The sequence below is a fragment of the Chironomus tepperi genome, unplaced genomic scaffold, assembly GCF_022539635.2.
Source record: "Chironomus tepperi strain 1889 unplaced genomic scaffold, CSIRO-AGI_Ctep_v1 contig_34, whole genome shotgun sequence".
Classification (NCBI taxonomy): Eukaryota; Metazoa; Arthropoda; class Insecta; order Diptera; family Chironomidae; genus Chironomus; species Chironomus tepperi.
This window is the reverse complement of record NW_027226156.1, coordinates 1671256-1697392: the sequence shown is the minus strand read 5'-3', so window position 1 is coordinate 1697392 and position 26137 is coordinate 1671256. Positions and strand designations below refer to the sequence as shown.

At 37.8% G+C, this 26137-nt stretch overlaps 2 protein-coding genes and 1 long non-coding RNA gene across 3 annotated transcripts; 1 reads left to right on the top strand and 2 right to left on the bottom strand.

Annotated features, from left to right (window-relative positions):
* Positions 1 to 4353: 4353 nt before the first annotated feature.
* Positions 4354 to 7623, bottom strand: LOC139096768 (zinc finger protein 37-like). Its single transcript, XM_070648522.1, has 2 exons — positions 7279 to 7623; positions 4354 to 6777 (listed from the first exon to the last, which is right to left on the bottom strand). The coding sequence occupies exons 1-2, from the start codon at positions 7414 to 7416 to the stop codon at positions 4537 to 4539; spliced, it is 2379 nt and encodes a 792-aa protein (XP_070504623.1). The 5' UTR covers positions 7417 to 7623; the 3' UTR covers positions 4354 to 4536.
* A 2797-nt stretch (positions 7624 to 10420) lies between these two features.
* On the top strand, positions 10421 to 18334 carry LOC139098002 (mucin-5AC-like). Its single transcript, XM_070650095.1, has 23 exons — positions 10421 to 10570; positions 10929 to 10978; positions 11074 to 11149; positions 11208 to 11276; positions 11748 to 11829; positions 11886 to 11975; positions 12037 to 12087; positions 12146 to 12297; positions 12557 to 12769; positions 12880 to 12923; positions 13016 to 13507; positions 14194 to 14347; positions 14401 to 14450; positions 14968 to 15040; positions 15204 to 15272; positions 15352 to 15433; positions 15491 to 15580; positions 15803 to 16008; positions 16132 to 16153; positions 16215 to 16396; positions 16475 to 16518; positions 16735 to 16756; positions 16816 to 18334. The coding sequence occupies exons 1-23, from the start codon at positions 10432 to 10434 to the stop codon at positions 18261 to 18263; spliced, it is 3900 nt and encodes a 1299-aa protein (XP_070506196.1). The 5' UTR covers positions 10421 to 10431; the 3' UTR covers positions 18264 to 18334.
* Positions 18335 to 22446: 4112 nt separating this feature from the next.
* LOC139096890 (uncharacterized) lies at positions 22447 to 23699 on the bottom strand. Its single transcript, XR_011545010.1, has 2 exons — positions 22831 to 23699; positions 22447 to 22749 (listed from the first exon to the last, which is right to left on the bottom strand). It is a non-coding gene; the product is annotated as an uncharacterized lncRNA (long non-coding RNA).
* Positions 23700 to 26137: the final 2438 nt, after the last annotated feature.

Genomic DNA, 26137 nt, shown 5'->3' with positions numbered 1-26137 from the left:
GGCATTTGTAACGACTGAAAATAAACTCGAACAGTCGATGGTCAATGACGTAATGCGATGCACGCCGATGGAAATTTCCACAATTTTGATTGATTTGAGGCAAGTTGAAGGTAAAGTCGATGTGAAGGCTCAAATTGTTGTCATTCTGGGCGATCAATTGAATGTGGCAAGCTTGAATTTCGATATAGCCACACCAAAGCCAAAACAAGGAATGTCCTCAATCCTGTCTGCAAATCATTTATCCAAACTCATCATTGTCACATCAGATGCAATAAGGTTGAATCCACAGAATGTCCAAAAATATCTCAATTTAAATGGAATTCAAAATTTTGCAATATTTTCTGAAGGAACTGACTCAGTTGTTGTCCAAAGACCTGAAACATTCAACGGTGAAGTCAAAACTGTCGAAAAACTTCAAAAATCGCGACTTTTTGACCAAATCTTCCCAGACAAGTTAAAAGACCTTAATGGCTTCATGTATAAAGTTGCTATTGACTTTAGTTCCTATGAAATCACAAGCAGACACAACAGAATCGTTCGACGAGCATCACTCATGTTCCGTACATTCGCAGAGACACAGAATGCAAGCACCAAGATAATTCGAGTAAAGGAAGCAGAAACTTTTGGTCATGAAAAGTTTGACTTTATATTGGACGGAAAGTTGTCAGTTCGGAGATTACCAATTTCAGCAGTGCTGTATAATAGGAACAAATTTTGCATGCTATTACCAAAATTTGACAAAATAGCAGTCATAAATGCCATAGCTTTACAAAGTACAGACTTTAGTGTCGCTATCTGCTCAATAATCACTTATGTAACTATTTTTATAATTTGGAGGTTATATGAAGGACGTGGAGCTGTCGAGACAGCAGATGTGATTGTATTTAAGATTATGGTTGCTTACACAGGTCAAGGTTCTCATTTCAGGCATGGTAATCGTTTGGTGCTGAAGATATTGATACAATTAATGATGCTCATGTCTGTATTTGCCACAATCATAAATCAATTGAATATTGGAACTTCCTTAGCCTATTCCTACAATGAATTAAGTATGGAAGAAACATACAAAATATTTGGTGCTCAAGAAGGCTCAAAAGTTGCAATTGATGCCATCATGGATGAATTTATGACAATACAGGATCCAACATATCAAGCCACAAAATCAGCAGATCGAATCATCCTGTTTGATGAACGAAACTTCAATTTTGACACATTTGATCGACAAAAAATGGCCGTAATTGGACAATGTGAATTTGTCAAGATTATGGCGACTCCAAATCAGCATTTTTTTGAATATCCATTTCCATCGATCCTGTCATCAACTCAAGTCAGTTATGGACCTCAAAATCCATTTAAAGAGAAAATTGATGAACTCATCAGCTACTCAATTGAGGCTGGTCTGCCTGACATTTGGGAAACAATGGTAAAAATGAAAATTTTCGGACCAAATTACCAAAAATCGGAAGCTGAACAGCACAGAGATATTTTTGATATTTTGGGATTTGATAAGCTGTCGGCTTTATTTTATTCATTATTTCGAGGAATTGGTATTTCTTTTGTTACATTGATCCTTGAAATTGTGTATCATGACTTTTTACGTCACTTATCATGGCGATTAATGCGATATTGGACAACGTCAATGGCAAATAAGCGGCAGAAGACAAGCATTAATTGGCATAAAGTTGGACGTATTGAAAGGTTTTGGTACTTTTGGAGACAACGGAGGAATATGAAGGTGCGGAGGGTGAATGTTGGGACTGTGGATGTTTGAAGTTGTGGTGTTGATGATTTAATGGGTTTTGTAGCTTGAAGGGTTCTTTTTCAGAGAAAGGATGGGGTTTGACTTGGGACAGCGTACCCTTTCCTGCCATTTCTCACTTGAATATGGCTCTGTTAGCCACACGAGCTCATTGTGTGGTTATGCTTTGGGGCTGTTAACTGACTAAATAATGCTCTTAAGGGCATAGAGAGCAATGGTGAGTAGATTGAGGCTTTGTAACGCATCAAACCAGAATTGACAGGAGATTTGAGAGTTTGGACTTCACTTGCGCCTAGACTATTTGCTATGGAAGAGGGTTAAGGGTCAAAAAGTCGATGTTTCCCATTACGAATTGTGGGCATGGACGCAATGAAGTCCAATTAAAAATGATTCAACCTCTAATTCTAATAAAAATTACCTTAATTAATCAAAAGTGATCACTTCCTTTATTAATCTAATGCATTTTATACCAATCCTCTTAATGAATTGATTCCAAATAATCGACAATCAAGTTTGACCATTTATTCCTGACTTTGACTTTACATCGAATGGAGTTGTCAATGTCTCTGATTTATATAGCTACTGTGTCATTGATTTGTGAAGCTTTGACACTTGATTGTAGCGTCCTGACTGCTTAGCATTCATCAAAACTACCAGAATTCATCTGTAATGTCATCAAAAGTGCAAAACATGAAGATTCAAGCTTAAATACTTTAGCATTTGTGACGACTAAAAATAAACTCGAACAGTCGATGGTCAATGACGTAATGCGATGCATGCCGATGGAAATTTCCACAATTTTGATTGATTTGAGACAAGTTGAAGGGAAAGTGGATGTGAAGGCTCAACTTGTTGTCATTCTGGCTGATCGTTTGGATCTGGTAAGCTTGAATATCAATAAAGCCGAATCAAGGTCAAAGCAAGGAATGTCCTCAATCCTGTCTGCAAACCATTTATCCAAATTCATGATTGTCACATCAGATGCAGTAAGGTTGAATCCACAAAATGTCCAAAAACGCCTCAATTTGATTGGAATTCAAAATTATGCAATATTTTCTGAAGGAACTGACTCAGTTGTTGTCCAAAGACCTGAAATATTCAACGGTGAAGTCAAAACTGTCGAAAAATTTCAAAAATCGCTACTTTTTGACCAAATCTTCCCAGACAAGCTAAAAGACCTAAATGGCTACAGATACAAAGTTGCTATTGACTTTAGATCCTATGGAGTATCCAACAGGAACAACAGAATTATTCAAAGGACATTTCTTTTATTTCGGACAATCGCAAAATCTCAGAATGCAGTCTCAAGAATTATTAGAATTGACGAATCCAGGCAGTCTCATGTTATTAAGTATGACTTCATAATTGACGGTAAATTTGCATCACGGCGCAGTTCAACATCCTCAGTGCTGTACAATCGCAACAGTTTTTGCATGTTATTTCCAAAAGTAAGGAAGCTTTTACCAAAAGATTATGTATTTCCTCAAAATATGGATACACCATCAAGGATATGCTTAATAAGCACTTATCTATTGCTATACATAATTTGGAAGCTGTACAAAAATCGCGGTGCTGTTGAGCCACCTGGATTGATTGTCTTTAAAGTTCTAATGACTTATCATGGCCAAAGTGTATACTTTAGTCGTAAGAATCGCTTAGTGCTGACTATAGTCCTTCAAATCTTAATGTTCATGTCCATATTCACGAATATCATGTACGAAAGGATTATTGGACTTACTTTAGCTAATCCACAAACGGAATTAAATATGTTTGAGTCACACAAAATATTTCGTCACCAAAAAGACACAAGAATTGCTGTTGATTCCACTCTGGATCGTGTTATGCCACTGGCAATGAGAGACTACCTCAAAGTCAAGGCAGTCAATCGGATTGTCTTATTTGACGAAGAGAAATTTGACCAAACTAAGTTTAATCCACAAAAATTTGAATTTGTTGGACATTGTGACTTTATTAAAGTTCTGGCTACAGCTGATCAACATCTTGTTTTATATCCAGTTGACTCCGTCATGTCATCAACTCAAATTCATCACGGTCCACAAAATCCATTCAGTGAAAAAATTCAAACCTTAATCAGCTACGCATTAGAAGCTGGATTGACTGAAATTTGGGAAACAAAAGTAAAAATGAGAATTTTTGGACGAAATTTTCCAAAATCGGAAGCAAAAATTAAGGATAAATTTTTTGAAATTTTAGAATTTCGTAGACTTTTTCCTGTATTTCATATATTATTTGCTGGTACAGTCTTTGCTGTTGCTGTCTTAATTTGGGAAGTCTTTTATGACAGTGTCATTTGTAGACTGTCATGGCAGCTGGTCAGGCCTTCAAAAAGGCAAAGAACGAACATAAATCGGCATACATTTGGACGAATTCGACGATTTTGGTACATTTGGAAGCAACGGAGGCATATGAGGGTATTGAAGGTCAATGTTAGGCCTGTAAATGTGTAAATTTGGGGATGCATATTCAAGATGGGACGGAAGTTGACCTACAAGCAGTCAGATCCATTTTAGGTCAATTTTTGAGCTGTAATTGACCAAATTATCAACTTTAAGAATTATAAATCAACAGGGGTGTATTCATGAGGGGGAGGGGGTGCTTTGGGGTCATCCCCCACTTACCCCACCACTCCTTTTGGGGACAGCATTCAATTTTTTAGTATTTTCATAAATTTTGATACAATTTAGTACATTTTATTTAACATATTCAACATGTAGCCATAACTCTCATTAGGAGATGGTTTAAGGGGTCAGAACTCCTTACAGCTGCCCACCATTAGCCTCCAACATCTCCTCCAGCTCCTGCAACTCCTGATCATCTCGCATATAAAATGGCTTATAATATTTATTATATTCCTCCGGATGTGCCTTTTTCTCATGACTCCTCCAATTTCCTTCAGCCCTAAACTCCCGTCCACATCCAGCAATTCGACATTTAAATGGAAATTCACGTGTATGTTTGACAGCAATGTGTTCCTGCATCTTAACATCCCGATGAAATCCTTTATCGCAATAATTACATCTAAATTTAAAATTATCACTATGGACGGTCTTCATGTGTGTTGTCAGCGAGTATGTTGACTTGAGGAACTTGCCACATACTTTACAATTCACACCCATGTCCGTGTGCTTCATCATGTGAACCTTAAATGTTGATTTAAGTACCCAAATACCACAACGTTCACAATTAACTCGTGTACGGTCACTGTTGTGGAGAGTCCTCATATGTGTTGACAGATAAGCTTCCCTAACAGATGCTGAGCAGATATGACAGATGACTTTGTCGGATGATAAGGCATGAGACAGTTTAAGATGTCTTTTAACATTATGAATATTTCTGAATTTTTTGGAACAAATGTAGCACTCGTAGGACTTTTCGGGATCATTCTCGTGACTCAGCAAGTGCAGCTTTAAGAGATTCGAATTGTTGCAGATCTTACCGCACTCATAGCAGATGACCTTCTCGCCGCCATCCTTAGGATGATAAAATCTCATGTGTGTCCTTAGACATCCTTTCGTCTTATACACTTTATTGCATATCTCGCACTTGTGAATGGCTGACTTGTCATGCTGCTCAATATGATCCAATAAATCACATCGTCGTCTAAAGTTCCTGTTGCAGCACGTCAGGTAAACCTGATTATTTGGATGAAATCGCTTAAAATGCTTCTTAAGCTTGAAAAATGACTCAAATTCACTTCCGCAGACATAACATTTAATGTCCATAAAATTTTTAATCTTTTCTTGACCTTCCGGGTCGTGTGCCGGATGACTTCGTCGGGATGCATCTTCCTCGCGTGTAAATCCAGCTGACTTTTTCTTCTTCTTGGGCTTTGCTGTGCCTGGCTTTTGTGGAATTCTGTACTCGACACCATCAATGACTACATAAAGTTGACCGGAATCAATCATTTCTTGTGTTATTTGATCTCTTGGGAGATAACGGATGTAGCCGGTTTTGGATTTTGCTGGGAATAGAGGAAGTGGACCATTGGGGTCTGGAAGTGATGGTTTGATGTCTGCTTTGGAGTCTTCTGGATCTGTTGGATTTGTAGTTTCGGATTTTATTGGTTTGGCAGTTGGATCTGATGAGTTTGAAGGGTCTGGCAATGCAGTTGATGCTGATTTTCTGGTTCTGGATGTTGAGGTTGTGGATTTTTTGGGTCTTGGCTTTTTGGGGGTGTCTGAAGAATTTTGGGATTTTTTCTCAGGACTTTCGGGTTGGGATGTTGATTTTTTGGTAGATTTTGATTGAACTTTGGTTGATCTTGAAGATTTACGGTTCACCAAAGGTCGATCATCTTCAGAATCGTCCATATCTTCATGCTTAATCTCAGAATTATCCAACTCATCATCAGAATGTTCAATTTTAATGTCTGAGCTGTTTGAGCATTGATTTGAGTTTCTTGTTGATCTATTGGAGGCTGTGTTCGACTTTGTAGTCTTTTCTGAAGGATTCTTACTGTTGGAACTGCCAACATGACTGCTGTCTTCAGTTTTCTTCACTAATTCACTGTTCTGATTGCTCTCCGACTTCTTATTTGGCAAATTACTGCATTTTTTGGACAGTTGACCATTCCATTTATCATTATCAGCCTCATTATCATCAATTGAATCCATCGGATCATCGTAACTCCATGCAAAATCAGAATCATCACTAAATCTGTCATTATCATCATCCTTAATAGCTTCAGGCTTATCCTCAACATTCTCTTGAAAATTACTTTCAAAAACATCAACTTTAACCAAACCTTCATCACTTAGCGTCAATTCAGGTTCAACTTTGATTCTCGGTAGCAGAATCTGTGGTTCCATTTTGAGCATCAATACATTTGGTGGAACATAAATTTCTGTACAGTCTGGTGTGATTTCAAATGTATTTTCAGTTTTGAAATTGTTTAAATTTAGGTTGACTTTTCTGAGGAATTTGAAAAAGTTTTGGAAAGAATTGAGGCATGATTTGCATGTGAGATTTGATGATGACTTGGTGTATGGTAGGAGAATCTGTAAGATAAGGAAAGAAGGTGGTTTAATTTGATGTAATTGACGTTTGGGAATGTGTGGAATCTACTTGACGACTAAGTGGGAAGAAAGGTGAGCCTTCAACCTTCAAACTAGTAAGGCAAGGCTCTCTAAATATTGTATATAAGCTATGTCAAGAGTATGGCTCGACAACAGTTACCCAAGTAGTCCTATGAAGTCGATAGAAGACTAGAATGTGGCCTCATTGACTACAAGACGTCAAAGTCCCCTGATGACAACATAACAGCTGATCATGGCCCTTATTTACGGTAAAAAATGAATTTTGTCACTTTGGACACTTTGGGTCAGAGTTGGAAAGACTCAATTTGGTCATCTGACTCCAGTGAAGTCCCCACCTCTCATCAATAGACTGCACAGATCACTCTTCATGTCACTGAAGTCAATCATCGGATTTCAGTGTATTGCAACTCCAATTCTGCTTTAGATTGACTGAAAACTTAGAACTTGATCTAAAATACTCACATTTGACCTAATTTGCTGCCTGAGTGCATCGCCCAATGTAAATGTGTCGCAAATTGGCTCTGATAATTTCACTGATTTTCCTTTTTTGAGTTGTCCGAGACACAGGATGCAGGTTGTCATGTTTGTGGATATTTTCATGATTTTTGAATTATTAGTCTCTTCAATTGAGCTCTATGTTGGTCACTTAGAAGGATTAAGGTCGAAATTGTTGAAAAATTCCCAATTTTTATTCACTTTTCTGTCAAATTTGCATTGTTAAGCTTGGAATATCCAATAAATTCACTCAAATTTCATGAAAATTTATTTTTGTTTTTAATTGTAATGTTTACAAATTTTATGAGAATTGCTGAGGGGCTGACAACTTTGTGTAAGGGATTTTATGAAGATTTCAATGTTTTTGTTTATGTTTTTCAATGTTTTTTAATGTTTTCATTCAACAATCTCCAAAATTAGTGATCAGTTGTGAATGAACTCCAAAATATTGAAGATAATAACTGAAAATGTGTTCCTGATTTCCAAATTGAAGTAGCCAAAGATGATGTCATGTCTGCTGTGCATAGAGTCAGTCACAGAACTGAAAGCAGTAGAAATTACACAGGAAATTTGTCTGAATTTTACAATCAAAGATGCAATTGAGGAATATTTTACGTGTTCTAAGGTAAATAGGCAGAATTGTTGTTTGATGGTTCAATGCCTCTAGTGGAATAGACTATTAAGTGTTGACTAGGGAACCGAAATGTGACTACAAGAAGTTAAGATGCCCTGACGACTACATAACGGCTGATGGTGGAGCTTAAGTTACAGTATCTGACTCTGTTGGTATCTTTGTCACTCAATTTCACGTCCGAACAGCACAGTGTACCCACTAGGACCTCTGTACGTGACCGCAGTAACTGTAACTCTCCCTAAGTTGCACTAACGATCCCCTGGTGGCTGATTTCGACCTACTTCATTACAAATCATGCAATTCACCGCATTGTGCTGCTGAAGATACTTTTCCTTACAATCTCAAGCATTTCTTATATTTCCAGGCAATCCTCGAATCCCACCTAAAGTTCATCTGCAACTCCTGCTACAAATGCCTTGAAAATTTCCACATTTTCGCATCAAAAGTCAATAAAATCTACAAAATTGATTCAAAGCATGAAGATTCAATGATTTATCCATCAAATGACAGACACAGCATAGCAGAAGATGCAGACAGCTTTGTTGATGATCTCATTGAGTATGATGAATATGAAAGTGTTGAATTTGAGGATAATGATGGATTGTGTGATAATAATGATGATTTTAATGGGCAGGAACTGAATAATGGAATTAGAGCTGAAAATGAGGATGATTTAAGAATGGCGCAGCCTGGAATTAATGAATTATCAATCCAAAGTCCAAATTTAGTCAGTCAAAGTTCATCAATTCATGTGATTTTAGCCAATAATTTAGTCAAAATTTCGGATGCAAATTTCCAAATTTTAAGCACAGAAAAGTCAAATTTGGAACCAAAAAGTGACTTTTCAGACTCATTTCAAGAGTTATGCTCAAAAAATCTAGAAAATGACAGCTTTAGACCTCAAAATTCAGGCGAATATCCAAGTCCTAACCTCAATCTTGTGTCACATAACCAAAAAAATCTCCAGTATATCCAAAATCCCCCAAAAAATGATCAAAATCCCTCAAAAATTCTCCAAAATTCTTCAAAAAATCTCCAAAAATCCCCAAAAAATCCCCAAAATTCCCCAAATTCAAAAAACACCCACAAGTGTGAAATTTGCATTAAAAACTTCAAAACATCAGCAATTTTAAAGTCACACATCCAAAAAATCCATTCCGACACTCAAAGCCCATCAATCTGCCAAGAATGCGGCAAAGTCTATACCAACAAGTACATCCTTAAGACACACATGCGGAAGCACATTGTCGATTTCGATAGAATTTATGAATGTTACATCTGTAAAAAGTCATTAAAAAATCTTCCACATTTACTTGATCATTTTAAGTACAAACATGATCCAGCTTATTCGACATTGTCGGTCTGTCACATTTGCTCGAAAACAGTCACAAGACTTGATATTCATCTTAGACAAATGCATCCAACGGAACCAATTGAACGAATTAAATGTGAAATTTGTGGACATTTTATGAAAAAGTCATCATTTAAAGGACATATGGCAAGTCATACGCAGACTGGATTCAATTGTGAGGATTGTGGAAAGTATTTGAAAAATAGAAATTCACTTTTGTGTCATATGAAGCGTGTCCATACGTCTGGAAAGTACAAATGTGAGCATTGTGATAAGGCATTTCATCAGGAGGGTCGGTTGATGGATCATATAGCATGTGAGTTATTGAAGATTTTTTGGATATTAATCCGACTCAGTTTATCCGACTGGCCGACTCAGACTGGCCGACTCAGACTGGCCGAATCTATTTGTCCGACTTAGATTAGCCGACTCAGACTGGATGATTCAATCTGGCCGACTCAGATTGTCCAACTCAATCTGTCGGACTCGGACTGGCCGACTCAGATTGGTCGACTCTGATTGACCGACTCAGACTGGCCGACTCAAACTGGCCGACTCAGACTGGCCGACTTAGACTGGCCGACTCAGACTGGCCGACTCAGTTTGACTGACTCAGACTGGTCTAGTCAATATGGTCGACTCAGACTGGCCGACTCAGACTGAATAATTTAATCTGACCGACTTAGACTGACCGACTCAATCTGTCTGACTTAAACTGGCCGACTCAAACTGTCCGACATAAACTGTCCGACTCAAACTGCTCGTGTATAACATAATAATAATCATGTACTATTTCCACCCCAGGTCAACACACAGGAGTATTTCTTCACAAATGTCGAATTCCTGATTGTGAGAAAAAGTTCCGAAATGCTGGACGAAGACGAATGCATGAACGTCGGATGCACCCGGAAGATTATGACAAAAATTTCAAGGCTTCATATTTGAGAGAAAATTTAGAATTTCAATAAAAAAAATTGTTAACATTTTTCATCATGTCAAGTCGTTAAAAATAAAAATGTACAAAAATTTTACAAGACATAATTTTTTTTATTGTCAATTCCACTTCCGATTTTCAGGCTTGTGTGACCAAATTTGAGCCATTTCAGTCTTTTCGCGTATGGCAAATAAGTCAAAGATGAGAAATTTTATCATAATTTTTGTATTGCAAATATTAATTGACATTTCAGCATCAGATTATACAGCATGGGATGCCAGCACATATGTACCTGATGTTTGTGTCTGTGCACCAGCTGGAAAGTGTTCATATGCTGGAGGTAAGGTGGATAGATGGGGATTTTTGGGGATAGTTTATGATAAAATGTTGAATTGACTGTTTGGGAGCAGCCTAAAGTCAGGATATAGTCAGGATATAGTCAGGGTATACTGCACCGAGCTACCTAACCACCCTTCCCAACTTGTGGTCTCCTTGAGTCCCCCTTGTAGCCTCTTAGGAAGGGTTTTTTGGTCACTTGATCTGACTTGACCATTTGAACTCCCAAAACTGCTAGAAACTGCATCCTGATTGCCATAATCTGCTGTAATTCTCCTTCCTTAACATCCCTTAGTACCTAATCTAGCTCATTAGTTCCATTTCCATGATTCATAATCAATTGCTCTCATTTTATTTCACAGAAGCACCGAACACAGATGGTTCCGGCATTATTGAAGCGAGAATACTTACAGTAAGTAGAGTTAACAGTGCTGGTGTTGATATAGGCTCAGTACTAATGCTTACTTGTCTTATTTATATAATTCATCTCCTTAAACTCAATTTCAGCTTGGTGAAAATCCAAAGGACAATTTAGGAACGAATAAGACACTCTGTCAGCCTGTATCTACTGGTATACCCTTAGGTGAGTCACACAGACTGTTGATTTTGGCTATTTTGACTGATTAATCAATTCCTTGAAGTTGTGAATGACAGACAAAGCTGTGATGCTGGACTGGAGCTCTGTTGTCCTTCTGTTGGATATTCTTGTGGTAAAATGATATAATTAGATGAAATTGGGGGTTTAGACTCGGAAGGAAGACTTGGATTGACCTTTTATGCATCTCTGCCCCCCTAATACCCCCCTGGGGTCGGTTACTTAATTTACTCGGGATATCTAGCCCTACCTGGTATATCTGTACATCATACCTTATCCTACATAGGATATCCAACCCTACTCTACCCGACATATCCTCTCTCACCCTACCAACTCTTCTTTACCCGACAAATCCTACCTTACCCTATCCAGAGTATCAAACCCTATCCTAAACGGTTATTTTAACATACCTCACATACCCTACTCCTCCCTCAGCCTAAGGGTTCATAAGATAAGGTAAAGCTTAGTAACCTAAAACACCCCGCCTACCCAGGTCTGCCCTACCTTAGAACATCCCCATGTAAATTAAGCAACCGACCCCTGCTTACAACCAGAACTTCACCTCTAAACTTTCAAACAACTTCAGGCATTCGATATCCACCAATTGAAGGATCTCCAGTTCCAACAGGTGAACAAGCTCCTTATGGTGCATATCCATATCAAGCTGTGTAAGTTCCAATAACATTTTCATCAAAATTGATACAAAAATTTGTTAAATTTTTAGGATTCTTTCATCATACAATCTGTATATAGCATCTGGTGTCCTTATTGATCAGTTCCATGTGCTGACTGTGGCACATAAGGTCTATAATTTGTAAGCATAAAGCCATTTTTGAATATTTATTTTGGAATTAGAACCAAAACTGTATTTAAAGGTCATCAGGCGTAAAAGTGCGAATGGGTGACTGGGATGCAGCATCTTCATCGTATGTATCTTATGTGTGACTTGATATGGATGCCTAATGATGTGATTTAAATCCACAGTGAGCCACTTGAGTCGATTGAAAGGAATGTGACAATCTTTATTCATCCTAACTTTACATTACCAAATTTAAAGAATAATATAGCAATATTAAGGCTGAATTCGATGATTCCACTTGGACAATATCCAACAATTGGGACTGTTTGTCTTCCAAGTAGGTTAATGAGACCGAACGAAGCCGAATGAGACCGAATGAGACTGAACGAGACCGAACTAAACCGAATGAGGCCGAACAAGACCGAAAAAGACCGAATGAGACCGAATGAGACCAAAAGAGACCGAACTAAACCGAATGGAACCAGACCAACCAACCGAATAACCAGCATGACTGTCATGCTTTGACAATTTTCCTAACTCCATCCTCACAACCTGACTACTAAATTCATAATTTTCCTTCCCATTCTTAATTCAAGACACAACACTTGATGATCTTAGATGCTGGGTTAGTGGATGGGGTAAGAATGCAACTGGCAAAAATGGACGTTATCAAAGGATAATTAAGCAAGTTGATGTTCCACTTATTGATCAATCGACATGCCTTAATATGCTGCGTGCTACTGTCTTGGGTAGTCGATTTGTGTTGGATACGATTTCATTTGTATGTGCAGGTGGTGAAAAGGGCAAAGGTGAGTTAAGCTGCTGGTTACTTGCTACATGATGAACCCCACTTCTCCCTCAATCGGTTACGCAATTTGTGAACGACCCCAAAAATCATTAAATTACAATTTTTCCTTAGATGCCTGTACTGGTGATGGTGGAGCTCCTCTAAGCTGTTTTGTCGTAAGTGTCATACCCAGGGGTGCATCTAGGGGGTCCCTTTCCACCCCTGGTCCAATTCCCCTCATGTCTTAATATTCTTATCTCTTATTCAGGGTGATAGATTCTATCTACAAGGATTAGTAGCATGGGGCTTAAAATGTGGCTCACCAGGCATTCCCGGTGTTTATGTTAATGTTCGAAGCTTCATTCCATGGATTCAAAATATGACAAAATGGCTGTCATCACAAAGGTCATCAACAACAACTCTGAAATCGACACCAAGAACAACAGTTACTGTTAAGAATTTTGTGACGACAACAGCAAGGACGGGAAGTACATCGAAGACTAGAACGACACCGAAAGGAACAACAACGACTGGAAGAGGTACAACGAATAGACAGGCATCAACAAGTAGACAGCAGAGTACAACTAGACAGGCATCAACAACTGGACGACAGCAAACAGGAACAACCAGACAGCAGACAACAACACAACGTAGATCAACTACAGCAGCTCCAAAAACGTCCACATCCATGTCCTTTTCAACAACATCCAGACCCAAAAGTACTATAAAAGGTACAACAACAAGCAAAAAGCTGAATTCAGCAACAACTACATAGAAGACAAATGCAGCAAATATGTTGGGAAGTTCAGCTGATTGAAAAGTTTTGGTTTTATGTCCAATTTTGATGAATTTTAATAAAAATATTCAAATATGTTGCAGTTGCTTAATAGAATCTTGTGGTCTGTAATGTATGCAATTGGACCCTGACTCTCCCTCGACTCCCCTCGACTCCCCACGACTCCCCTCGACTCCCCACGACTCCCCACGACTCCCCTCGACTCCCCTCGACTCCCCTCGACTCCCTCGACTTCCTCGACTCCCTCTCTCCGTGCAGCTCAAGATGAGTTGTCCGTCACATGACCACACGAGATTTGATAAAATTTGTGGTTTTTTGCCAGCTACAATGCGATTCATTGACTAATGCAGTGGTGGACAACCTTTAATTCTTCTCGGCGCATCTTTCTGGTAAGCCTCAACTAAAACCGCACGCGACATCCATTTCATGCCATTTTGGCGGGATTCTAAAGTACCGCGACACACAGATTGTCCACCACTGCTTGGGGATTCCACGATACTCAATTCATTCATCATGTTTTACATCAAATTTACATCCAAAAAAATACCTGTCGGATGTACAAAAAATTTTACAATTTAAAGGAAGCATGAACATGTTCCTGTCCATGTCATAAGCCTTTATAAGGCAGCTGATTGTCCACAAAACCTTCATTTGATCATCAAATAATGATTAAGATAATTCTAACGTGTCTAAGCTTATTAAGCATTGTGTCATGTCAAGTGACAAGCACCAACTTTACAGACGGAACTAATGTTCCGAATGTGTGTCTTTGTGCTACATCTGGACAGTGTCCATTGGCTGGTGGTAAGTTGGTCATAAATGTGTAATATTTGGATATTAAAGGATCTTATTGACAGGTGGTGGAGCTAATGATGGATCTGGAATCATCAATCCAAGGATATTGAATGTATGTTGGTCAATTGTGGACGGAAAGTTTGGGGATTTTGGGGATTTTAGTGATTGTGACTTGGAAAAGCTGTGTCAAGACTATTAGCTCATTAGAGCTTCAAAATTACTGTTCTAAGTGCTTATGGACTGACTTGGGGTTGACCCCACTCTCCCGCTTAAATGTTTCCATACTGACTCGAAGTCTGACTGACTGTTATGGCTTCATTAGGACTTATTTTGACCTAACAGACAATAAGTATGCTCAAGCCCCATATGCCCCTCTACAGAACTCTGGCTACTCCCATGACCAATTGATCATGCTCAATTGAGCAGGTAGGCAGGAGGGGTCACTCATGATCATGAGCGTGGCCAGATGGAAGGGTGGGCATCGATTACTTGGACATAGTTATCAAATTGTATACCCTCTTTGAAGGGTAAGAAGAGAGAGGTGTGGGGTAGAAAGTGAGCGTCCCCTTGACAAGCCAAACGGAAGTCCAGACTCCTAAATTCAATATTAACTTTCTAAATCATCTCAGACAGGTGGAGTTAATGTAAACATGGGAACCAATATTTCAATGTGTCAACCAGTAACAACTGGAGTTAAATTGGGTGAGTTTATGTATTTTGAGAGGACCAGAGTTGGCAAGACTCTAAATTGAAGTTCAGCCAACTCCAATATTGTCACTAATGTGTCACGTCACACAGTTTGGACAGCACTGCTGTAAAATCATAAATCATTTCTAATACTTCACAAAATCATACAAAATTGCAGCTGCAAGTGATCAAAGCTCATGTGGAGATGGACTTGACTTATGCTGTCCAGAAGTTGGATATACGTGTGGTGAGTAGAAATGCCCTAACAGGCTCGATAGAGAGCTTGCATGCCTTAAATATACTATGCTAATCAATGCCATTTTTAGGTGTCTCATATCCACCAATAGCTGATGCACCTCAAGCAGCAACAGGTCAAGCACCCTATGGTGCATATCCTTATCATGTTGCGTAAGTCCATTTGACTTTTTCATACCAAATTCTAAACTTAATTCAACCTTAAAACAGGATTTATTCAGCTGACAACAAGTACCTGGGTGGAGGTGCTCTGATTGACAATTGGAATGTCCTTACTGCTGCTCATATTATTGCTAATTCGTATGTGATTTTGATCATATTTTAGTGCAGTGGTGGACAATCTGTGTGACGAGGTACTCCTTGGTGTCAAGCTTTGACCAAAACTGCACACGACATGCGGTTCTTAACATTATTGGGTCATAGTGACACACAGGTTGCGCACCACTGGGTGTAGTGTCCCGCGACACACAGGTTGTCCACTCCTGCTTCACAATAATAATCATCTCAATCTTCATCTCACAGTTCAAAGCCAATTACGGTCAAAATTGGATACTGGGACTTGACTGCAAGTCAGGAACCGTTGGACCGCGTGACATTGACATCAGCAGCTATCATGATGCATCCGAACTTTACAGCTGCAAGTTTGAGAAATAATATAGCAATAATTAGACTAAATTCGGCTGTTGCTTTGGGACAGTTGCCAACAATTGGAAGTATTTGCCTACCAAGTAAGTTGAACCTAACCTCAAAATTTCGGAACCTAACCTAAAAATCAGAACCTAACCTCAAAAATTCGGAACCTAACCTCAAAAAATCAGAACCTAACCTCAAAATTTCTTTCCAATTTTTAGGTGCGCCAATATCAGGAATTAGGTTCAAATCCTCAAAAATTAGTCATCCTAGTCTACTTTTAACCAATTTCATTGTTACACAGATGCATGCTCAGTGGCTGGGGTGGACAGGGTGCATCGGCACCAACCAACATCTTAAAACATGTGGACCTTCCGCTTCTCGACAGTCCGACCTGTCAACGCATGCTGAGGACAACAAGATTAAATAAGACATTTACACTTGATACTAATTCCTTCATATGTGCTGGTGGTGAGAAAGGAAAAGGTGAGTTTGGTGGATCTGGGAGGGTCGACCCCGATTTACTGGACATACCCCAATTACTAAAATTGACATTATTTTTAGATGCATGTGCTGGTGACGGTGGATCACCATTAAGTTGCTATATTGTAAGTTCATTGCTATTAACCCTACCCCAACTCTACCCCAACCCTACCCCAACCCTACCCCAACCCTACCCCAACCCTACCCCAACCCTACCCCAATCCATCTTGACCTTGCTGGTCGTGGATTACCATCAAGGTGAGCCATGTGTGCCACGGCACATAGGTTGCCCATCACTGACTCAAACCCTAATTTAACCTCTAATTTCGTATCTTTTACAGGTTGATCGGTACTACTTAGTAGGTAAGTTCCTTTAGACAGTTCCAAAAGAAATCCCCAAATTTGATCAAATCTGAATCTAGGTGTTGTGTCATGGGGAATTGGATGTGGACAACAGGGTATTCCTGGTGTATACACAAATGTCATCAACTATATTCCATGGATACAGAAGACAACAGCTCAGCTACAAAGTTCAAATCCATCAAAATTGACAACAACTGCAAGTGCAGCAACAACTAAAGGAACTACCTCAACAACTACAACAACAGCAACGACAACAACGGTTGATGGAAAAGTTACCAAGTCAGCACCGTCAATGACGGATTCAACAACGGAACGAACAACTCCAACAACAACAACATCGACAACTCCAACAACAACATCGACTACAAAAACAACAACTACAACAACAAGTCCTACAATCAGTTCCATTTCAAGTACTTTAAGTACTGTGCTGAGCACAATTGCTAACTCATTAAGCACAACGATTGGAACAACTGCTACAACAACTGGCTCTTCAACAACAAAAGCATCTGATAGTTCTACCACATCAACAACTGCAAGCCCAACTGTGACAACAACAACAACGCAATCCACAACAACTAAATCTGAACCTTCAACTTCTAAGTCTACAACAACATCTACATCTAATACTACTAGAAATGCAACAACTACAACAACCAGTGGCTCAACAACACAAAAGTCAAATGGTACAACTTCAGGAACTCGATCAACAACTGCAAATTCAGCATCAACAACTCGATCAACAACTTCAAACGCAGCATCAACAACTAAGTCATCTGGTGCTGTAAACTCTACAACATCTGGCTCAACAACATCCAAAACTGGAACAACAACACCTCAATCGATAACGAAAACATTTGGATCAACAACTAAGTCATCAAATGGAACAACAACAAATGGATCGTCGAGTAGATCTTCAACAACAACAACCAAGTCAGCATCCAGTGGATCTACAACCACAACAAATTCTTTTGGCAACGGATCAACATCAACAACTAAATCAACATCCAATGCAAATTCGACAACAAGAACATCAACAACTACAGTCAAGGGAACTTCCTTGTCAAGCAACGGAACTGCCACAACAACCACGAAAAAGACTAATTCAACTGGATCAGCAACATCAACAACAATTACTCCAACAACCAAATCAGGAAATAATTCAGCAACATCAACAACAAAGTCTGGAAATATTTCAGCAACATCAACAACAAAATCAGGAAATAGTTCAGCAGCATCAACAACTAGAAACCCAACAACATCGAATAACAATGGAACAAGATCAACAACATCAACAACCAAACCGTCAAATGGAACGACTGTTAAGTCTGGACCAACAACAACCAGATTGGGAAGCTCAACAACCCTATCCGGTGACTCAACAACGAGTCAAGCTAGAACAAGAACAAGAACAAGGTCAACAACCAAAGCATCGAATGTGACAGTCAAGGGCACACCAAAAACAACAACAAAAACAACAACATCTGGCTTCATGGGAATGCATTAAGCCTCATTTTGACTAAATGTTGTCGATTTATTTTGAAAAAAATAAAAAGCTTAATTTTGACTAAATTTTAATGATTTTATTTCAATTATGCTGATTGTCAGTTACAGCCATGGACGTCATAGTTCAATTTCCGTGCTAATTAAGCCTGCTTTTAATTACGAATTTTTTTGGATATAAATAATTGAGAATCGTTGTTGTGAACATCACAGTGTGCTTTGACATTTTCGTGAATTCAGGTAAGCTTGAGCGACATGTGTGTGACATTCATGTGACATGTATGTGACATGTATGTGACATGTGTGACATGTGTGACATGTGTGACATGTGTGACATGTATGTGACATGTGTGATATGTATGTGACATGTGTGTGACATGTATGTGACATGTATGTGACATGTATGTGACATGTATGTGACATGTGTGTGACATTCATGTGACATGTATGTGACATGTATGCGACATGTATGTGACATGTATGTGACATGTATGTGACATGTATGTGACATTGATGCGACATGTATGTGACATTCATGTGACATGTATGTGACATTCATGTGACATTAAAAATCATCAAAATTGATTCAATTTCAGATATCCATCCACAAAACATCCAGCATGAAGCTCATCATCCTCACAATCTTAATCGTCACCCTCGTCAGTTCCAATGATGCCGGAAGTCCACAAGAATGGGCCGATGACACATACAACTTTGTCCATAGCTTTAAAGGATCTAAGCAGCAATTTTTCCCAGCACTAACTAAACGAGTCATGGACGAAATGAAGACTATGAAGCCTGGAACAATGACTAAGCAGAAATGCGTCGAGGGAGTCAATTTGGTTGCTGATAAGCTGACAAAGGATGATGTCGTGACTGGCGATGAATTTCGGGCATTTTTTGATAAAATGATGAAGACATTTCCGTTGAATTAAGAGGGGTTGGGGGGAGTTGAAGTTGGGGTAAAGAGGGGGTTGGGGAGGGGGGTTAGGTGGGGTATTTTGGAACTGATTAATCGGACTTTTTGACCGTTTTTGGCAATTTTTGAATTTTTTCGATCATTTTTGGACATTTTTGGTAAATTTTTAACCGGTTTTAACCGGTTTTTTCCGGTTTTTGGCCATTTTTGGTCAATTTGTGGTCAATTTTGGTGAATTTTGGTCAATTTTTGTCATATTTCACCCAAAAAATGCCAAAATTGACGAACATGCTTCAACATCCACAACAGCACCTAGCTTCCTCCTAAGGTAGCTGCTAAGTCAACAGCCAAAAATGTCAAAAACCCAACAACCGTGCCTTATTCAGTTCCATTTTCATGACATAAATTTGCAGCCATGATTTTTTGACTTACCGACCCACATTTTATATATTTTTCCACCCGAAATTTCAGTTAATTGCACATAAAAAAGAAGAAAGTCTTAAAAAAGTAGTCAGCACAGCCATAAAAAGTCACAGTCAGCCACAAAATTCATGACATCTTTAGCCTTGCACGACTTGAACTTAACGATATGCTCGTGTCTGACTTTTTTGGGCATTTTTTGGGTATAAAAGTCGTTGACAAAATTTAAAGCAAGTCATCAATTCCAGTCAGTTCCAACCGTGATCAGTTCCAGCACAAAAAATCCACAAAAAAAATGAATTTTAACAAAATTTTTGCAATTTTTGCACTTTTTGTCGCTCAAATGACAAGTTTGGCATATGCTGGTTCCGACACTCATGTTGAGTCATCATCCGTTGATGTCCCGTCACCAACAATGACTGAAATATCATCAAGTTCATCTGTTTCATCATGCTGAATAGATTTACATGACATTTAAGTCTTTTTTTTTTTTGTATATTTTTAAAATGTTGTTAATAAAAATTGATTAAATTGTGTTGAAATGGCGACTTAAGCTTAGTTCCTGGATTTTATGACTGGATGGGGGTTATGGGAGGGTATGGGGTTGGGGTGTTGAGGGGTTGGGTGACGACTCAAGTGACAAATGACAAGAAATTGACTAAAATGTGACAAAATTATTAAAAAATGTCATAAAATGTAGCAAAAATTGGCAAACTTAGTGCCATGTACAGCACAACGTATATCACATGACACGTCAATGTGCGTAAATTGTAGTTTTTTAATTTGTAAATTAACACAATTGTCCACACAACAATCATATGATTTAATGATGCGTAGTTGTTGACTGACCTTGACTGACTATTTATCATACACAAATATTATTCAATTTTTTGGTATATTCCAGATTAGACTTGATGATATCTATTGACATCCGGTCGTCTAATCGCAGCTTGTTATACTTGGACAACTTACTTCAAGTCAAACTTGTTTTTCTGTTCCTGGGATGGAATCTACAAGGGCAAATGAGCCCTTATTTACTACTAGAGTATCGGAAGCACCCGTGGCGCCCATCTCAAGAATTTTCAGCTTTACATAGCATCACGAGGCATCACATTACACCTCCATTCCCCTGATACCCCTCAATTTTTGGCTTCACATGGCTTAACACAGCTTCACATGGCTTCCGTTCTTGTATCAGCAAAGGAATTGGGTGTTTATAATATAGATACTGACCGTACAGACCAAGTATGTTCCATGACCTCTCTCAGATGACCCCTAAAGCTGGCTTCCGAGCATCCTTCAAAGTGCTTCAAAAGCAACATGTCTTAGAACTTGACTGTATTTACCTTAAGTCAGAGCTCAAAGTCAGTCAATAAACTTGTTCAAGTCTATTCCGGTAATCGTTGGTTATAAGCTAGTCTGATTGTTGGACTGTCACCCTTCAGGCAATGTGTTTTGGACAGGCTTTTGCTGTATCCTTTAATGTCCTTATCATGGCACATAGTTTAGTCTGGCGATGTATTAACTGACATCAGGACAGGAACACAAATGTCAATTAGGTCAACTTAGGAGTCTGACTTTGAATCATCCCAATTTCCCCTCAGGCAGAGGCATATCCAGCTGGGCATGCTCAATTAGAATTGTTAGAAAAAAAACCAGTTCCATGAACTTGAAATTATTTCTCAATTTTCATATAAATCGTAAACAAATCAATTACAAATTTTTGTCGGATATCAGCTATTCGGTCTATAAACACAAAAATTAGTTCCAATTTTGTGTCTTGTATATGCAAAATCTATGGAACTTACTTTTTTTATGTTCTGCATAAATCATGCTTAATGAGATCAAATTATTCAATTTTATTTAAAGCCACAAGAAATGCCACAAATTTTTATGGATGTAAAATTGTATAAAATTAATGGAACTGCATAGACGATGTTGGCAGTGATTTTGAGAATTTTGAGGTGAACTTGTCGGAAATTGAAAAGGAATTTAAAGGAAATCCATCAAAAATCGAAGAAAAATTTAAAAAAAAATTCAAAAAAAAAAATTCAAAAGTTGTCAAAAAATTCAAAAAGTTCAAAAATTGTCAAAAAATTCAAAAAGTTCAAAAAGTTCAAAAATTGCCAAGAAATTCAAAAAGTTTGAAATATTGTCAAGAAATTTAAAAATTGTCAAAAAATTCAAAAAATTCAAAAATTGTCAAAAAATTCAAAAATTGTCAAAAAATTCGAAAAATTCAAAAATTGTCAAAAAACTTAAAAATTGTCTAAAAATTCAAAAAGTTCAAAAAAAAAAATTCCAAAAAATTCAAAAAATTGTCAAAAAAATTGTCAAAAAATTCAAAAAATTTCAAAAAATTCAAAAATTGTCAAAAATTGTCAAAAAAATTCAAAAAATTCAAAAATTGTCGAAAAATCAACTTAACCTCCAAAAGTATGCCTCCATCCACAACAATAATCACTTCCATTCTCATCATCATCTCAATCCTTCCATCACCAATCAAACCACAAACCACAACAACAACAACAACATCCCCAAACATGCCAACAACAACAAAAAATCCCGAAGAATGTGCAGCACGAATATATTCAACAATTAAAGGCTTTAAAGGAACCAAGGATGAATTATTTAAAAAACTTGAGGCACAATTTAATATGGAAATGAAAGGCATTCGAGTCAATGAGTTCAGCAATGAGAATTACAAAAAAGTCACTGATTCCGTTGCCAGGAAATTGACAAAAGATGACATAATCACGATTGATGATTTTAGGAAGTTTGCAGACACATTAATCCAAAAATGGAGAGCAACTGGACGATAGTCAGGAATAAAAATTAAAAGACTTAGTTTTAAGGCACTTGATGCAAATTTATTGGTTGGCAATTCATGCACAATTGAAGATATTAAGGAAGATGGAGCTTGAAGTCGACTCAGAATTTGGATGGAATGGTCAACTTGAGTCAGGTTCTTCATGTGAAATTTGAGTCGACTTCGAGCTTCTGGGGATGATTTCTCTGGTGATATGAAGGTACGGTATAGGTGCAGCATTGGTACGGGACGGATATACAACTTTGTGATACCTGGTGTGGCCATTGTGCCGTACCAGAGGTGTATCTGTACCTTATTGTACCTTATTTGATCTTATTGGACCTTATTGGACCTTTTAGACCTTATTGTTCCTTATTGTAGACCTTCCTATACCTTATTGTACCTTATTTGATCTTATTGGACCTTATCAAACCGTTCCGTACCACCACCGGAGTGAATCAGCCCCAGAAATAAGATAATGAGTGGATTAAGGGATGATGTACTTAAAAATTAATAAATTTGTGTAGCTAGAAAGCTTGAAATTTAGATAAAATTTGACTATTGATTGTGAGTCTACCTTAGGTCCCCTAACAGGCAAAGAGACAACTTTTAGGTACCGTAGATGTCTTCTTCAGGCTGAAAAACTAGGCAGCATAGCGTTACTTGACGGTACTTGACGATATTTGGGGATATTTGTATGGATACTGCGGCTATCCTGCATAGTTTCTCACCCTGTGATCTTTTGGTATCATAAAATCATGCTCATTGCCTGTTAGGGGTCCTACATCAAAATTAGCAGTCAATCTGCTCTGAAGAATCTGCGTTGATGATCTGAACGTTCCATAAATCCATAAGCACGTCCTCCTTCCCCCATCCTGACTATCCCCAATTTAATTCAAAATTCTTCCTGCTTTTAACATTTGTGTATTGACCAAAGTCGTGAAATCCGTGCATGTAATTAATTTTGTTGACATTTGTGAGCAAGTTCCAGTACAGAAGTAATTAACATCATTTTGTGAGAATGTCAGCTGTTCCTTAGGTCCTGGATTATTAATTGCGAATGAGATGCTGTCCTTTAAGTCTTTAGCAGTTCCTGGAAAGGTGTTGATGATTGCAGCTACTTCTTTGATTTGTGCATCTAAAATGGACCTGATGGATGGCTTTTTAGTTGTTGTTGTTGTTGATCCAGCACTATAGACTGACGAGATTAAGGCAAATGCAATAAAAGCGATGAAAAATTTCATTTTTGATGATTTTTTGTTTGATTTGCTGCTGTTGAGGAACTGGATGAACTGATGTCAAGTCTGTGATTCCATTGGAATTATTTGAACCTTTTATACAAAATATTTAGGTGCTGAAAATCCAAAATTAATGCTTTCAAGTCATTCATTAAATTTCGAGTGACTTGAAAGTTGTAATTTTGGAATTAAAATTGTTGGTTTTGTGGAACTAAAAAAAGTTTGGACTTAAATGATTATTATCAAGTTTTGAGGTCTGATTCATGATTTTAGAGACTTTTTTTGCTGTTGGAAATTGAGGAATTGAGTTAAATTTGGATGTATGCTGTAATGGGACGTATGCTTAGAACAATGATGATCCGTGGTTGTCCGGGTACGGTACGATATCTCGGATACGGTGCGATATCCCGGGTAGGTTAAGAAACCGGCCTCAGAGTCCAGTCGTGAATTCTTACGCTATGTGCCTGTATGCTATTCAGGAAAGGAACTAAGCCAAATCTGAGTTTTGCAAGGATTCAAATGGCATTTTTGATTTTCTGTACATTTATAGCTTTTTATTCAATTTTGATCAATTTTAATAAACTTTGATAATTCCTTGGTTCTTGGTATTTTGATGCCAATTGGCACATCCAACAAACTCACAATATAATCTTATTCCCACTCCGCAGCTCATCATTAACGATTTTCTTAAATTGATCACAATTTATAAGATTTGTCGTTAATTTAGTGCATGTAGCAATCATAAACATATCCACTTGTGACTGCTTAAATGGACCTTGAATGTGCTCAAACTTTTCAATAATTTCACTTTTTAATTCATCAAAATTTCCATTAAAATTGTTAATTGAGTCTGCAATGTCAGTTATTAATGCTCTTAATTTGTCATGCTGCATACAATTTACAGCAATTAATGATGTTAGAATTAAAATTGCTGCTAGAAACTTCATAGCTGAACTGAAATTATTAGTGGATATAGCTTACAATTCATGTCACTTTATGGGCCGAAATGGACATGAAAAAATAATAAAAATTAAATTTATTGAATTTTATTTCACGACTTTCTTAACAATATTTGTCAAAAGCAGTGGTGCTCAACCTTTTGTTGATCACGGAACGCCATGGAAGTAAGCCTGGACCGAAACTGCTCACGGCATTCGGTTCATAGTATTTTAAAGAATATTTAGTGTGCCGCGACACAAAGGTTGTCCACCCCTGGTCTATATAAGGCTTAACAAGCGATTTTACTACTTGCATGCCTTGATTTAATGCCGTTCCCAAACAAACAATACTCATGAGCGTGTTCCTTGTTTGTTCATAGTCTGGTGTCGTTTAGAGACAATTAAACAGCTAGACAGCTTTGACATGCTCAAAATATTAACAAATTAGGTCATGTAGAGTCGGTAGCGTCGGTAGCGTACACATGCTGTAGATATTTCGCCGTTAGAGGGGGCAATGATCATTGTGAAGCTGGTTTGGGGTCAAACTACCCTAATAAGTCATCAACTACCCCCTACCCCCCACCCTTTATCTTATATCCACTAAATACCTTAATTAATGCTCATTATAAATCCTTTATTTCAGTTTTTAGTGCAAAAAATGGGAGAAAAATCAACTTTATCTTTAACAATTTGCAACAGCAGCCTTAAAGTCATCACATTGATAGTCAGAATTAGCCTTAATAAGCTCACAGACAGCATTGTTAAATTGATTCTTTTGTGCCTGTGTTAATCCTTCTGGTGCTTTTGAGCATCGATCACGAATAGCAGCTTCAAATTGATCATCATTTCCACTGAATGTATTCACAAAAGTTGCAGCTTCTCTTGCCATTTTTTGAAAATCTTTTGGACCTGGTTTGTTGCCAGCATGAACTACGACGATTAGGACAATGATGAAAATTGCAATGAAAGACTTCATGTTGATGATTTGACTTTAGAAGTTGAAGGAAGACTTGGAAGAGAATTTGAAATGTGGATGAGATTTATAGGATGTGCTGTGGATTATTATAGCTTTTTTTGGGACTTGAAAGTGGCAATTGCACTTTATTTGACATTCAAGTCTCTAAAATCATGAATCAGACTTAAAAGTCAACCTCAAAACTTGATAATAATCATTTTAAGTCCAAATTTTTTTTAGTTCCACAAAACCAACAATTTTAAGTCCAAAATTACAACTTTCAAGTCACTCGAAATTTAATGAATGACTTGAAAGCATTAATTTGGGATTTTCAGCACCTAAATGTTTTGTATAAAAGGTTCAAATAATTCCAATGGAATCACAGACTTGACATCCAGTTCATCCAGTTCCTCAACAGCAGCAAATCATCAAAAATGAAATTTTTCATCGCTTTTATTGCATTTGCCTTAATCTCATCAGTCTATAGTGCTGGAACAACAACAACTAAGAAAGCATCGACAGCACCTCAAACAGCACCAGCCGATGCAGTCACAGCAATATTAAACTTTATCAACAATTATTCCGGAACTAACTTAAAA